This window comes from Scylla paramamosain, chromosome 23 (assembly GCF_035594125.1).
Source record: "Scylla paramamosain isolate STU-SP2022 chromosome 23, ASM3559412v1, whole genome shotgun sequence".
Classification (NCBI taxonomy): domain Eukaryota; kingdom Metazoa; phylum Arthropoda; class Malacostraca; order Decapoda; family Portunidae; genus Scylla; species Scylla paramamosain.
The window spans coordinates 17,390,401-17,402,073 of record NC_087173.1 but is presented as its reverse complement, the minus strand read 5'-3'; the positions used below and the strand labels follow the sequence as shown (position 1 = coordinate 17,402,073).

The window sequence follows — 11,673 nt, the reverse complement described above, 5'->3', positions numbered from 1 at the left end:
CACACACACACACGAGGGGGAGGAGGGGCGGTTCGAGTCGGTAGTAATTATTATCCGGCCAGCTGAGAGTCATTCGATTGTTGTGTAGTTATTTTTTGTCTTTGGTGCTCGTGAGAGAGAGAGAGAGAGAGAGAGAGAGAGAGAGAGAGAGAGAGAGAGAGAGAGGTAGTAATTGTCGTTAAAGAAAAAAAAGAAAGCAAGCAAATAAAAATAAATAAATAGTATATAATAAACAAATCAATGAAATAATATAAATGACGGTAATTGACGATGATGATGATGATGATGATGATGATGATGATGATGATGATGATGATGATGATGATGATGATATAAGTAGTTAGAGGGACCGCCACGTGCAGGCCTGGTGACTTCTTACGGCTTCCCTTACTCTATTTTTTTTCTTCTTTTTTATTCTAGTTGAAATTTTTATGTTCTTGATTGAGATTTTCATGTTTTCTTGTTTTTTTTTCCTTATGTTCTCTTTTTTTTCCTTTTTTCTTGTTGAGATTTTTTTTTTTAATGTTCTAGTTGAAATTTTTATGTTCTTGGTTGAGATTTTTGTTTTCTTTGTTTTTTTCCTCGTGTTCTGTTTTTTTTTTCTTGTTGAGATTTTTTGTTATTTATTTATTTATTTATTTATTTTATTTTTTTTTATGTTCTAGTTGAGAGGACACATGAATAGTTACGAATACTTTCCTGTGATGGAGCCTGTTGTCGTTGGCTCGTATATCAGAACTACGGTTATAATTTGAAGCGCTTTGGACTCATAAGGGCTGTTTTCAGTTATCATGTGTGTGTGTGTGTGTGTGTGTGTGTGTGTGTTTGATTGATGATGCAAGGTTCACGTTAGGTTATCACTGGAATCATGAAAACATCCTTGGCAACCTCAGTTATGTATATCCACCGCAGCCTGTGATGTGAGCAAGACGGAATGAAGCTCCGAGACGCGTGAGTGTGGTGTCTGGACCATCTGTCTGGCGGGGCTCGTGTCTGGATGCTTCGCTGTTCACGCCAAGAGTCTTGCGTACTCCGCCTTGTATGGTGAGAAGGAACAACAACAAGTACAATAGCAACAACCAGTACGATAGCAATAGCAACAAGTACAATAACAACAACAGCAAGTACAGTAGCAACAACAACAAGTACAATAACAACAACAACAACAAGTACAATAGCAGCAACCAGTACGATAGCAACAACAACAAGTACAATAACAACAACAACAACAAGTACAATAGCAAAACCAGTACGATAGCAACAACAACAAGTACAATAACAACAACAACAACAAGTACAATAGCAAAACCAGTACGATAGCAACAACAACAAGTACAATAACAACAACAACAAGTACAATAACAACAACAACAAGTACAATAGCAGCAACCAGTACGATAGCAATAACAACAAGTACAATAGCAACAACAACAAGTACAATAGCAACAACAACAACAAGTACAATAACAACAACAACAACAAGTACAATAGCAACAACAACAAGTACAATAGCAACAACAACAACAAGTACAATAGCAACAACAACAACAACAAGTACAATAGCAACAACAACAACAACAAGTACAATAGCAACAACAACAAGTACAATAGCAACAACAACAAGAACAATAGCAACAACAACAACAAGTACAATAGCAACAACAACAAGTACAATAGCAACAACAACAACAAGTACAATAGCAACAACAACAACAAGTACAATAGCAACAACAACAACAAGTACAATAGCAACAACAACAAGTACAATAGCAACAACAACAACAAGTACAATAACAACAACAACAAGTACAATAGCAACAACAACAAGTACAATAGCAACAACAACAACAAGTACAATAGCAACAACAACAACAAGTACAATAACAACAACAACAAGTACAATAGCAACAATAACAAGTACAATAGCAACAACAACAACAAGTACAATAGCAACAACAACAACAAGTACAATAGCAACAACAACAACAAGTACAATAACAACAACAACAAGTACAATAGCAACAATAACAAGTACAATAGCAACAACAACAACAAGTACAATAGCAACAACAACAAGTACAATAACAACAACAACAAGTACAATAGCAACAACAACAAGTACAATAGCAACAACAACAAGTACAATAGCAACAACAACAAGTACAATAACAACAACAACAAGTACAATAGCAACAACAACAACAAGTACAATAGCAACAACAACAACAAGTACAGTAGCAACAACAACAACAAGTACAATAGCAACAACAACAACAAGTACAATAACAACAACAACAACAAGTACAATAACAACAACAACAACAAGTACAATAGCAACAACAACAACAAGTACAATAACAACAACAACAACAAATACAATAGCAACAACAACAAGTGCAATAGCAACAACAACAAGTACAATAACAACAACAGCAACAAGTACAATAACAACAACAACAACAACAAGTACAATAACAACAACAACAACAAGTACAATAGCAACAACAATAACAAGTACAATAGCAACAACAAGTACAATAGCAACAACAACAACAAGTACAATAGCAACAACAACAAGTACAATAACAACAACAACAAGTACAATAGCAACAACAACAAGTACAATAACAACAACAACAACAACAACAAGTACAATAACAACAACAACAACAAGTACAATAGCAACAACAAGTACAATAGCAACAACAACAACAAGTACAATAGCAACAACAACAAGTACAATAACAACAACAACAACAACAAGTACAATAACAAGAACAACAACAAGTACAATAACAACAACAACAAATACAATAGCAGCAACAACAACAAGTACAATAGCAACAACAACGACAAGTACAATAGCAACAACAACAAGTAAGATAGCAACAACAACAAGTACAATAACAACAACAACAACAACAAGTACAATAACAACAACAACAAGTACAGTAGCAACAACAACAACAAGTACAATAACAACAACAACAACAAGTACAATAGCAACAACAACAAGTACAATAGCAACAACAACAACAAGTACAATAGCAACAACAACAACAAGTACAATAGCAACAACAACAACAACAAGTACAATAGCAACAACAACAACAACAAGTACAATAGCAACAACAACAAGTACAATAGCAACAACAACAAGAACAATAACAACAACAACAACAAGTACAATAGCAACAACAACAAGTACAATAGCAACAACAACAACAAGTACAATAGCAACAACAACAACAAGTACAATAGCAACAACAACAACAAGTACAGTAGCAACAACAACAAGTACAATTACAACAACAACAACAAGTACAATAACAACAACAACAACAAGTACAATAGCAACAACAACAAGTACAATAGCAACAACAAGAACAATAGCAACAACAACAAGTACAATAGCAACAACGACAAGTACAATAGCAACAACAACAAGTACAATAGCAACAACAACAAGTACAGTAGCAACAACAACAGCAACAACAACAATAACAAGAACGACGACACCAAACACCAACAACGACCTCCTATTAGCGACGGTAGGACAATACACAATGTAATTAACTACTTTTCGTCCTCTGCAGCAGCGTGGGCCAACTGTTCTGCCCGTGGGTTGATTCTTTGCAGCTTGTGAACACTTATATCAATGTGCTGGCTAATTCTTTCTATAACGGGAAAAAAAATCTAATTGTCTTTGACTCTAAAGTTATGTATGTGGAATAACCTTTAACCTTTTCACTGCGACACGAAACAGCAGCACCAGAAGTAACGCATTAAATATTTTATAAGCATCTATAAGAAAGAAGGGATCAAAAAGGATATATTTTGTGATTTCTCCTCTGTTTAAAGATTGGAGATGGCTGAAGAAGAAGTAAAGATGTCTCAGAGTGATTGGTAATTAAGGGAAGATGTACCAAATAGCAGTCAAAGGGTTAAGTTTATTGGCAAAAATGTCCCACAGTTTTCTAAATAGTTGGACTAGCCTGCTGTAAAATGTATATTAAATCATCTTGTTTTATTATTTCTCTCGTTATTCTTTTCCACCATCGTTTCTTTCTTAAATGTATATTAAGTTATTAACTAAATCTCTTTTTCCTGTCTTTCTCTCCACTTCTCTCTCACCCCATCGTTTATGTCTTCAAATCTTCCGTGTCAAGGTTTCATTCAAGGGGGTTTTGAAGATATCCGCTTGGTGGTGGTGGTGGTGGTGGTGGTGGTGGTTTTGTTTATATCGATGGAAAATAAGTGAAGATGTGTGGGACCAAATGCTTTCTTCAGTGAGGAGGGGGAGAGAGGAAGAGGTGGTGATTCAGTATGATCTGGTTAGTTTATTGCGCTAAAGCTTCAGACAGATCATAACTGAGACAGGACAGGCTTATGGGAACCAGCGGCAAAACATATGATGCTACACACACACACACACACACACCAGAACAACACTCAAGAACAAACAGAGGTATGACTCCGTATTCTGAAACGCTTTGCTCTCTCACCACGACTATTTTTAAAATCCAGACATGATTAGCTGGGTTCTCAAGAGTGTTTCTTCTGGTAATTATGTAAAAATCTTGTTACTCTGCTACTATAACCATAAAAACACCCTTAAAAACCCAAGTAACTTCAATTATATAGAGCATTTTGAAAGTAGTGGAGGTGCAGCGCGGAAGTGTTTCACAATATGGCCAGCACACCACGCAGGGCACAACAAACTACGTAAATCCACCAAAACGAGCGTGGCTACAGAACAGTTTGTCATGCTTTTATTTTGCACGATCCTATTGCGTCTCTAAATTTCTAAGAGAGGCACTTGTGGGTTCAAGGGAACGCGCTAAGCTTTATAAACTGTACTTATTTACATATATTCACATTCACACGATGGTATGCGACATCCAACACAGCCTATCTCAACAAAAAGCTACTTCCCTTTTTAATTTCTTCATTTTTCATTCTTGTCCCTTATTCTTCCTCCTTCGTACGTGTTTGATCTTTTTTTGTGTGTGTGTGTATGTGTGTGTGTGTGTGTGTTTCATGTGTTACTTGTGTTTTTTTGCCAGTAAACTATTTATCCTACTACTACTACGTACTACTATTGTGTGTGTGTGTGTGTATGTGTTATAATGATGTAAAATGTGTGTGTGTGTGTGTGCTAATGATGATGTAAAATGAGTTGCCTTGTTCATCCTAGAGGTCTTTTCTGAAGGAGATCCAACCCAGGAGCAGCGCATGTCATTACGAGGGTGAAGGGACGCAGTACGCCAGCAGTCACCAGCTTGCGAGACCAATCAGTTGTCAGCGAATCTCGAAAATCTGTTTGTTTGTCGCCGCTTATTTGTCATGTATGTGATAATGTTGTTTATTTATTTATTTATTTACTTATTTTTGTTAACGCTCGGCTGCTAATTAATTGGTTGTCTCAATGTTACGGACTCGGGTAATCTAAGTGTTGTTTACGTTACAGACCAGTTCATATCATAATTCACGCGATAAGCAGTACGGTTCTTTATTTTTTTCTTTTATTTTATCTATTTTTATTTATTTGTTTATTCATTTATTTATCTTTTTTTTTGGCCTACGCCTGTCTTAAAAAAAAAAGGAAAACCCGCAAAATAGGAAAAAAAAAAATACCGCGGCACAACTCATAAAGAACAAACTAGTCAATTCTCCTTTTTATTTATTTTATTATTTTTATTATTATTATATTTATATTTTATTTATTTTATTTTATTTTTTTCGTGTGCGTGTTATCTCATGAACGACGCAGAAGACAGTGAAGAGACGAGTGGCCATGTTGCGTCCTTACCAGTATTCAACTAAGAGCCAAGGAAAGTGTACTTGTCTTGGGTCATGACTGCGCGACTGAGCCACCGAGCCAGCAAGTGACGGCGCGGCGCTCAGTCTGGCACCATCACATTTTGGAACACTTCGCTGCACCTTCACTACTTTCAAAAGGCTCTAGTTAAAGTGACGCAGGTTTAAATTAGTGGTTTGTCGGCTGGTACAAGAGAGATGCGACGAGTACTGTCGGGTGGTACAAGAGAGATGTGACGAGTAGCTAGGAGATGTGAAAACTTGCTCTGTGTTTCACAAGGGAGCAGCATTATAAACGCTTCCTTTTGCGTGTTACAATGGGAGACAAAAATTAATGTCTTCTCTCCGATGTCTTCTTTCGGATGGTATAAGAGAATGAGAAATGTCGGGTTACTTTGATGTACAATGCAAGGGAAGACATGAAACTCTGGCTCAGAGGGAAAGTGATATATAATGCAAGGGACGATGTCACTCGGGTATTCAAAACAGGAGAAGACATGAAACACTGGCTTTGAAGGGTAGCCAGGAAAAACAAACATTGGTGTAACTTTATATTTATTTTTAATTAAATGTAGTGTTTGTTTTCTAGTACATCATTCAAGCCGAAACATACGAAAGACCGAAAGAACATAATGAAACAATACCAATCTTAAAAAAAAAAAAAAACAATGATCTTAATTTTGGTCTGAATCACCTTCCCTCCCGAGTGTGGCACGAGATGACTAAGACCCAAGCCAATTTTGATCAATACATACAACTTGATTTTGAATAGTAATTAAATTTATCACTCCTACATTTAACGTTTGTTTTCTTAATATTACAGTTTTTTTGTTAATGTAGTCTAACATCCACAGATTGGACGAGTCGACAACATTGATTTTGCTTTATAGATCTAAAAACACTAAAACAGGTCTGTGAACAAGGAAACGCCAAGGACTGAACGAGGACAAATAGATGAACGAGGACAAATAGATAAAGGTCAAATAGATAAAGTTCCGTAAGGCAAGTCACGTCCTGCTGAGGTGAGTAAGCGGGGAATTCTTAACTTAATACAAGTCGGACCAGACCAACTAAATTTTGAGCGGAGTAAACTTTCGAGTGAAGTGATTCAACAAATTAACAAGTTCAGGTTCCAAACAATCCTTGATTTCAGCGGCAACAAGACCAAACTTCTGACATTTCCTGCTGTAACTGTAAATTTTGCACAATGTAATTTTTGCCAAAGCTTGATTTTACAGAAGGTATATTTAAACTTACAGAACGTATATTTAAAGCAAACTTACTTAAATCAACCTGAATTCGACAAAGCTTATTTTGCACAACCTTTACACAACCTAAATTTTGACGGAGCTAAATTTTGCACAACCTGAACCTAGACAAAACTTAAAAATCCTGCCTAATCCGAGTTAGACGTTACTGAAAAACCACAGTAAAAAAAAAATAAAATAAAAAAAAAAAAAAAAAGATCCTTATACCGACTTATCCCCTCCTGACGAAGCACCTGCCTTACTGAACGACGCGCCCAACACTGACTAGTCTGACTAAGGAAACATGTGACGGACTAGAGTGAAGCGACTAACTAATGACTAGACACATGAGGTAGTTAAGCGTGCGCATCCCCACAAAAAAGTGTGGCGAAGCAAAAACGAAAATAAAGGCAAAGAAAGCAAAAATTAATAAGCGAAGCAGTAGTAAAAAAAAAAAAAAATGAAGCGTTTGGATTCCCACAAAAAGCGAAGAGGCAAAGTAAAACAAAATTAGATACACGAAAAGGTGAAGCAAAGAAAGTGAGTAAGAAAAACGCGGAGCTGGAGTAAAAAAAAAAGAGATAAGTAATGCAAAACAAAGATGCAAAATAAAGAAAGCTAAAACAAGCAAAAAATGCAAACAGAAAAAAACAAAGGCTAAGGAAAAAGTCAAAGAAGGAAGAAGTGAAGCTGCCATCCCACACAATTAACTAGGACAAATAAAGCTCAAGTTTCCTTATTCACGAAGCCAGATTTGCTATCCTAACCCTACTCGACTAAGAGAAAGCCATTTATTCCCCTATTAATATTGTACATCTATCCTACAAGATCAAGAGTTACCTTTTGATCAATTACTGCGTTTATTTTAAATTCAACATCTACTGAATCAATTAACTTTTCTACCGAAATAGAATTTTATAAACAATAACCAACAATTTTAAAACAATTAACAAGACATGAAATTAGCAAATGAAGCCGTAACAATTAACTGTAGCAAATGAATCTAACATTAACTGTAGCAAATGAATCCGTAACAATTAACTTGCGTGTAAATAAATTGACGAAAACTGTCGACAAATCTGAATAAATCTGGGTAAGCAAATTAATCCGCAACAATTAACTGTAACAAGTGTAAATAAATCTGGAAAAATGGTTGACAAATCTGAATAAAAAAAAAAAAACTAACAACTGCAAGGCGCTAACAACCAGGCTAAGTAAAGATCAAACATGTCTAACAACTGCTAAATCTAACCTACTCAACTTACAACTACTGGCCTGATAAAAAGAAAGTAGTAAAGAAAAAAGTGAAGAACATCCTAACTCAATTATGTAAAATATCCCAGCTACCTAGAATATTCCACCTAAAAATACTTGAATCCCTAAACATTTAATCCTAACTACGAGATCCTGACAAAGCAAAGCAATAAACTAACACCCTAAGCAAGACTAAGAGGTCTTAACTAAAAGCAGTTAATCCATTACTAAAAAAACAATAAAAGCAAATAATCCCTAACTAAAAAATCCTGACAAAGCAAAGCAATAAACTAACACCCTAAGCAAGACTAAGAGGTCTTAACTAAAAGCAGTTAATCCATTACTAAAAAAACAATAAAAGCAAATAATCCCTAACTAAAAAATCCTGACAAAGCAAAGCAATAAACTAACACCCTAAGCAAGACTAAGAGGTCTTAACTAAAAGCAGTTAATCCATTACTAAAAAAACAATAAAAGCAAATAATCCCTAACTAAAAAATCCTGACAAAGCAAAGCAATAAACTAACACCCTAAGCAAGACTAAGAGGTCTTAACTAAAAGCAGTTAATCCATTACTAAAAAAACAATAAAAGCAAATAATCCCTAACTAAAAAATATAAATTAAATTACTAAAAAAATGAAAATCAAGCCCCAAGTAAAAAAAAAAAAATGAAGCCCACTAAAATTAGCCTAAGACAAGCTAACAAACTTTGAAGTCCTAATTAAAAACCCTGAAACCCTAAGAACTCCTTACTGAAAGATTCAATCCTAACTAAATATCCCCTAACTAAAAGAACAAGATTTAATACAAATAAAAGAACAGCCCTATTCCCCTAACTAAAAGCCCCCAAGATATAAAGCCCTGAAAAAAGCCTTACCTCAAAAAACTAATAAAATATCGTTGCCCTCCCACCCATCCTAACCCTTTCCTCTCTACCTCATCTAACTTAGACTAAATTAAAATCAGCTGACCCTCCAAAGGCTGGTGGGTGTGTACATCAGGCCAATACACGCCCACCAGTGCAATTTCCAATAAAACCCTAAAAGCTTACAGTGCCTGAGTGGCGCGGACACACACGCGCCAGTCGCTACGTTAAAAAGTCCCTGAATATTGACTAGTCCTTAAATATTAAATCCGAAAGTCTTGCAACAATTAAAAATAAAATCTTTATAAAACCAACGTGTAGACTTCCAACAAGATGGACGCCTAGGCATCTCAGCCAGTCTGTTTACTACTCCAGCCATCAGGTCGCGGCGTGGTCAGACAGACTGGGGCGGCGCAGCGTCAGCACCACTCAGGCACGTAAGGGGGACTCCCGCTGTCAGTCCTCAGTGCCTGCCGGGCCGGGTGTGTGAGCGGGGGTTGTGGCAGTCTGGGTTTTCGCGGGGCAGGTGGTGGTGGTGGGCGTGCATGACGCCGCAGTTCGGGGGGCAGCACGATTGACGGTGCGGGTTGCGAGACGTCGGGTTGGCGTCCGTGACTTGAAAGAAGGTCCTGTTCCCCTGCCTCAGGGTGCGCAGGGCCACCACGTTGCCATACCGACTCTGCACACGCCGGCGCACCGCAGCCCCGCCCACGGTTCTCACGGCATCTGCCATCCACAAGCTCCAGGGCTCCTTCCGGTCTGGGGGGGAAGGGAGGACGGTGTTGCTAGTGACTCGAGGCACAAGACTGTCATGCTATGTAATGAAGAGCACAATAATCATGGTCTAATAGAACAAAACAATGATTGTATTCAGTGCACCGCAACAAAGGGACATGGCGCCGTGTAGGAAAATACATTCTGGCGCCATGCATTACACTAAATCCATAAAACCACTTACCTTGCCTCCATCCTTCCCTTCCCCGCCCCATAAAAAAAAGAAAAACCCGACTCGCTTTTCGTCACAAAAAATAGAACCGGCCACTTACTCTGGCCTCGCCTACAGCAAACAACCAGTCACTCTTACCACTCTGCTTCGCCCACAAAAAAACATCTCTACCACTCTGCCTCACCCACAGTTAAAAAAAACAGCCACTCTTTACCACTCTGCCTTGCCCACCAAAAACCAGCCACTCTTAAACCACAAAAAATACACTAATAATACAGACACCCTTCACACACTCAGTCCGCGCCACCACTCCGTATACTCACTCAAATCCACCATCTCGTGAAGAACCACCAGCATGAAGAGCATTAGGACCGCCAGCAACACGTACATCACCACCGCCCCTTTGTTGTAGCTGCTGTAGGTGGCGGGGTTCTCCTCTGGGTGTAACACTTCGGTCGAGGGGTATACGGGCTCTGTGTTTAGTGGCGAGGCGACTGTGGAGTAAGTGTAGGGGGTAACGGTCACTGTGATGGTACTGGCTGAGGTTGCCGTGGTAGTGGTGGCATTGGTTGCGGTGGTAGTGGTGGTAGGGGGAGGTGTGGCAGTGGTGGTAGTCGAGGGGGTAGTAGTGGGGGTGGTCCTGGTGGGGGAGTGCGAGGCCGTGGAGGCGGTGATTGCAACGAAGCGGTTGTTGATCTTGGTGAAAAGCGTGACGTGCGGGGTGCGGTAGGGCGGGAGGGTTGGCGTGCATGGGGACTGCTCAGTGCATGTTGTGGTGACGGGAGGGAAGTGTGTGGAGGGGGACCGGGTGGGATGAGGATCAGAGAGGGAAGAGGAGAGGGGAGTCATGTTGCCAGGACCTGAGGGGAGGCGGGAGGGAGTCTTGGCGGGTCTGTAAAACACCAGCACAGGAAGCGTGGGGTCCTGGAGGCTAGAGGAAGTTTCTGAAAGCATTTCGTCCATCAGCTGTGGTGTCGTGAGGTCGTCAGTGTTATCGATGTCATCAGTGTCGTCAAGGTCCATGAGGTCTTCGAGTTCCACAGGGTTATCAAGGTCAAGGTCAATGAAAATCTGGTGCTCCTCGCCGTCTGGAATCTCGGTCACAGGGGGAGGCTGTGCGGCAAAGAAGATTAGGTTGACGATAATGAATAGTATGAGGGCGCACAACATGCCCAGGAGGCCCGCACCCACCACTCTGAAGGGCAGCGTGCGTTCCTCCTTCCTGATCTTCGTCGGATGGAACACGATGAAGGACACCATGTTCTCGTCACTCGCGTCTTGCAGCTCCATCATCTCCGGTTCGTCCATCTTGCGAGCACCACGACACCACCGCTGCCACTAATACTTATGCTTCTAGTTCTGTACACGTCCCAAAACATCCTTAATATCACAGATCAACAAATATCCAGGAATTTCGGTTTAAAAACGCACTTAAAAACTCCCTACCGCCTCTCGCTGCCCTGGACCACCACTACCACACCGTCAGAAACGACCAGCGGCTAACTCGGGTGAAGGACACAGCAGGAGTCACGGCATGGAG

At 39.2% G+C, this 11,673-nt stretch overlaps 1 protein-coding gene across 1 annotated transcript; it reads right to left on the bottom strand.

Annotated features, from left to right (window-relative positions):
• Positions 1 to 9,458: 9,458 nt before the first annotated feature.
• Positions 9,459 to 11,673, bottom strand: LOC135112317 (uncharacterized). Its single transcript, XM_064026650.1, has 2 exons — positions 10,457 to 11,673; positions 9,459 to 9,946 (listed from the first exon to the last, which is right to left on the bottom strand). The coding sequence occupies exons 1-2, from the start codon at positions 11,439 to 11,441 to the stop codon at positions 9,651 to 9,653; spliced, it is 1,281 nt and encodes a 426-aa protein (XP_063882720.1). The 5' UTR covers positions 11,442 to 11,673; the 3' UTR covers positions 9,459 to 9,650.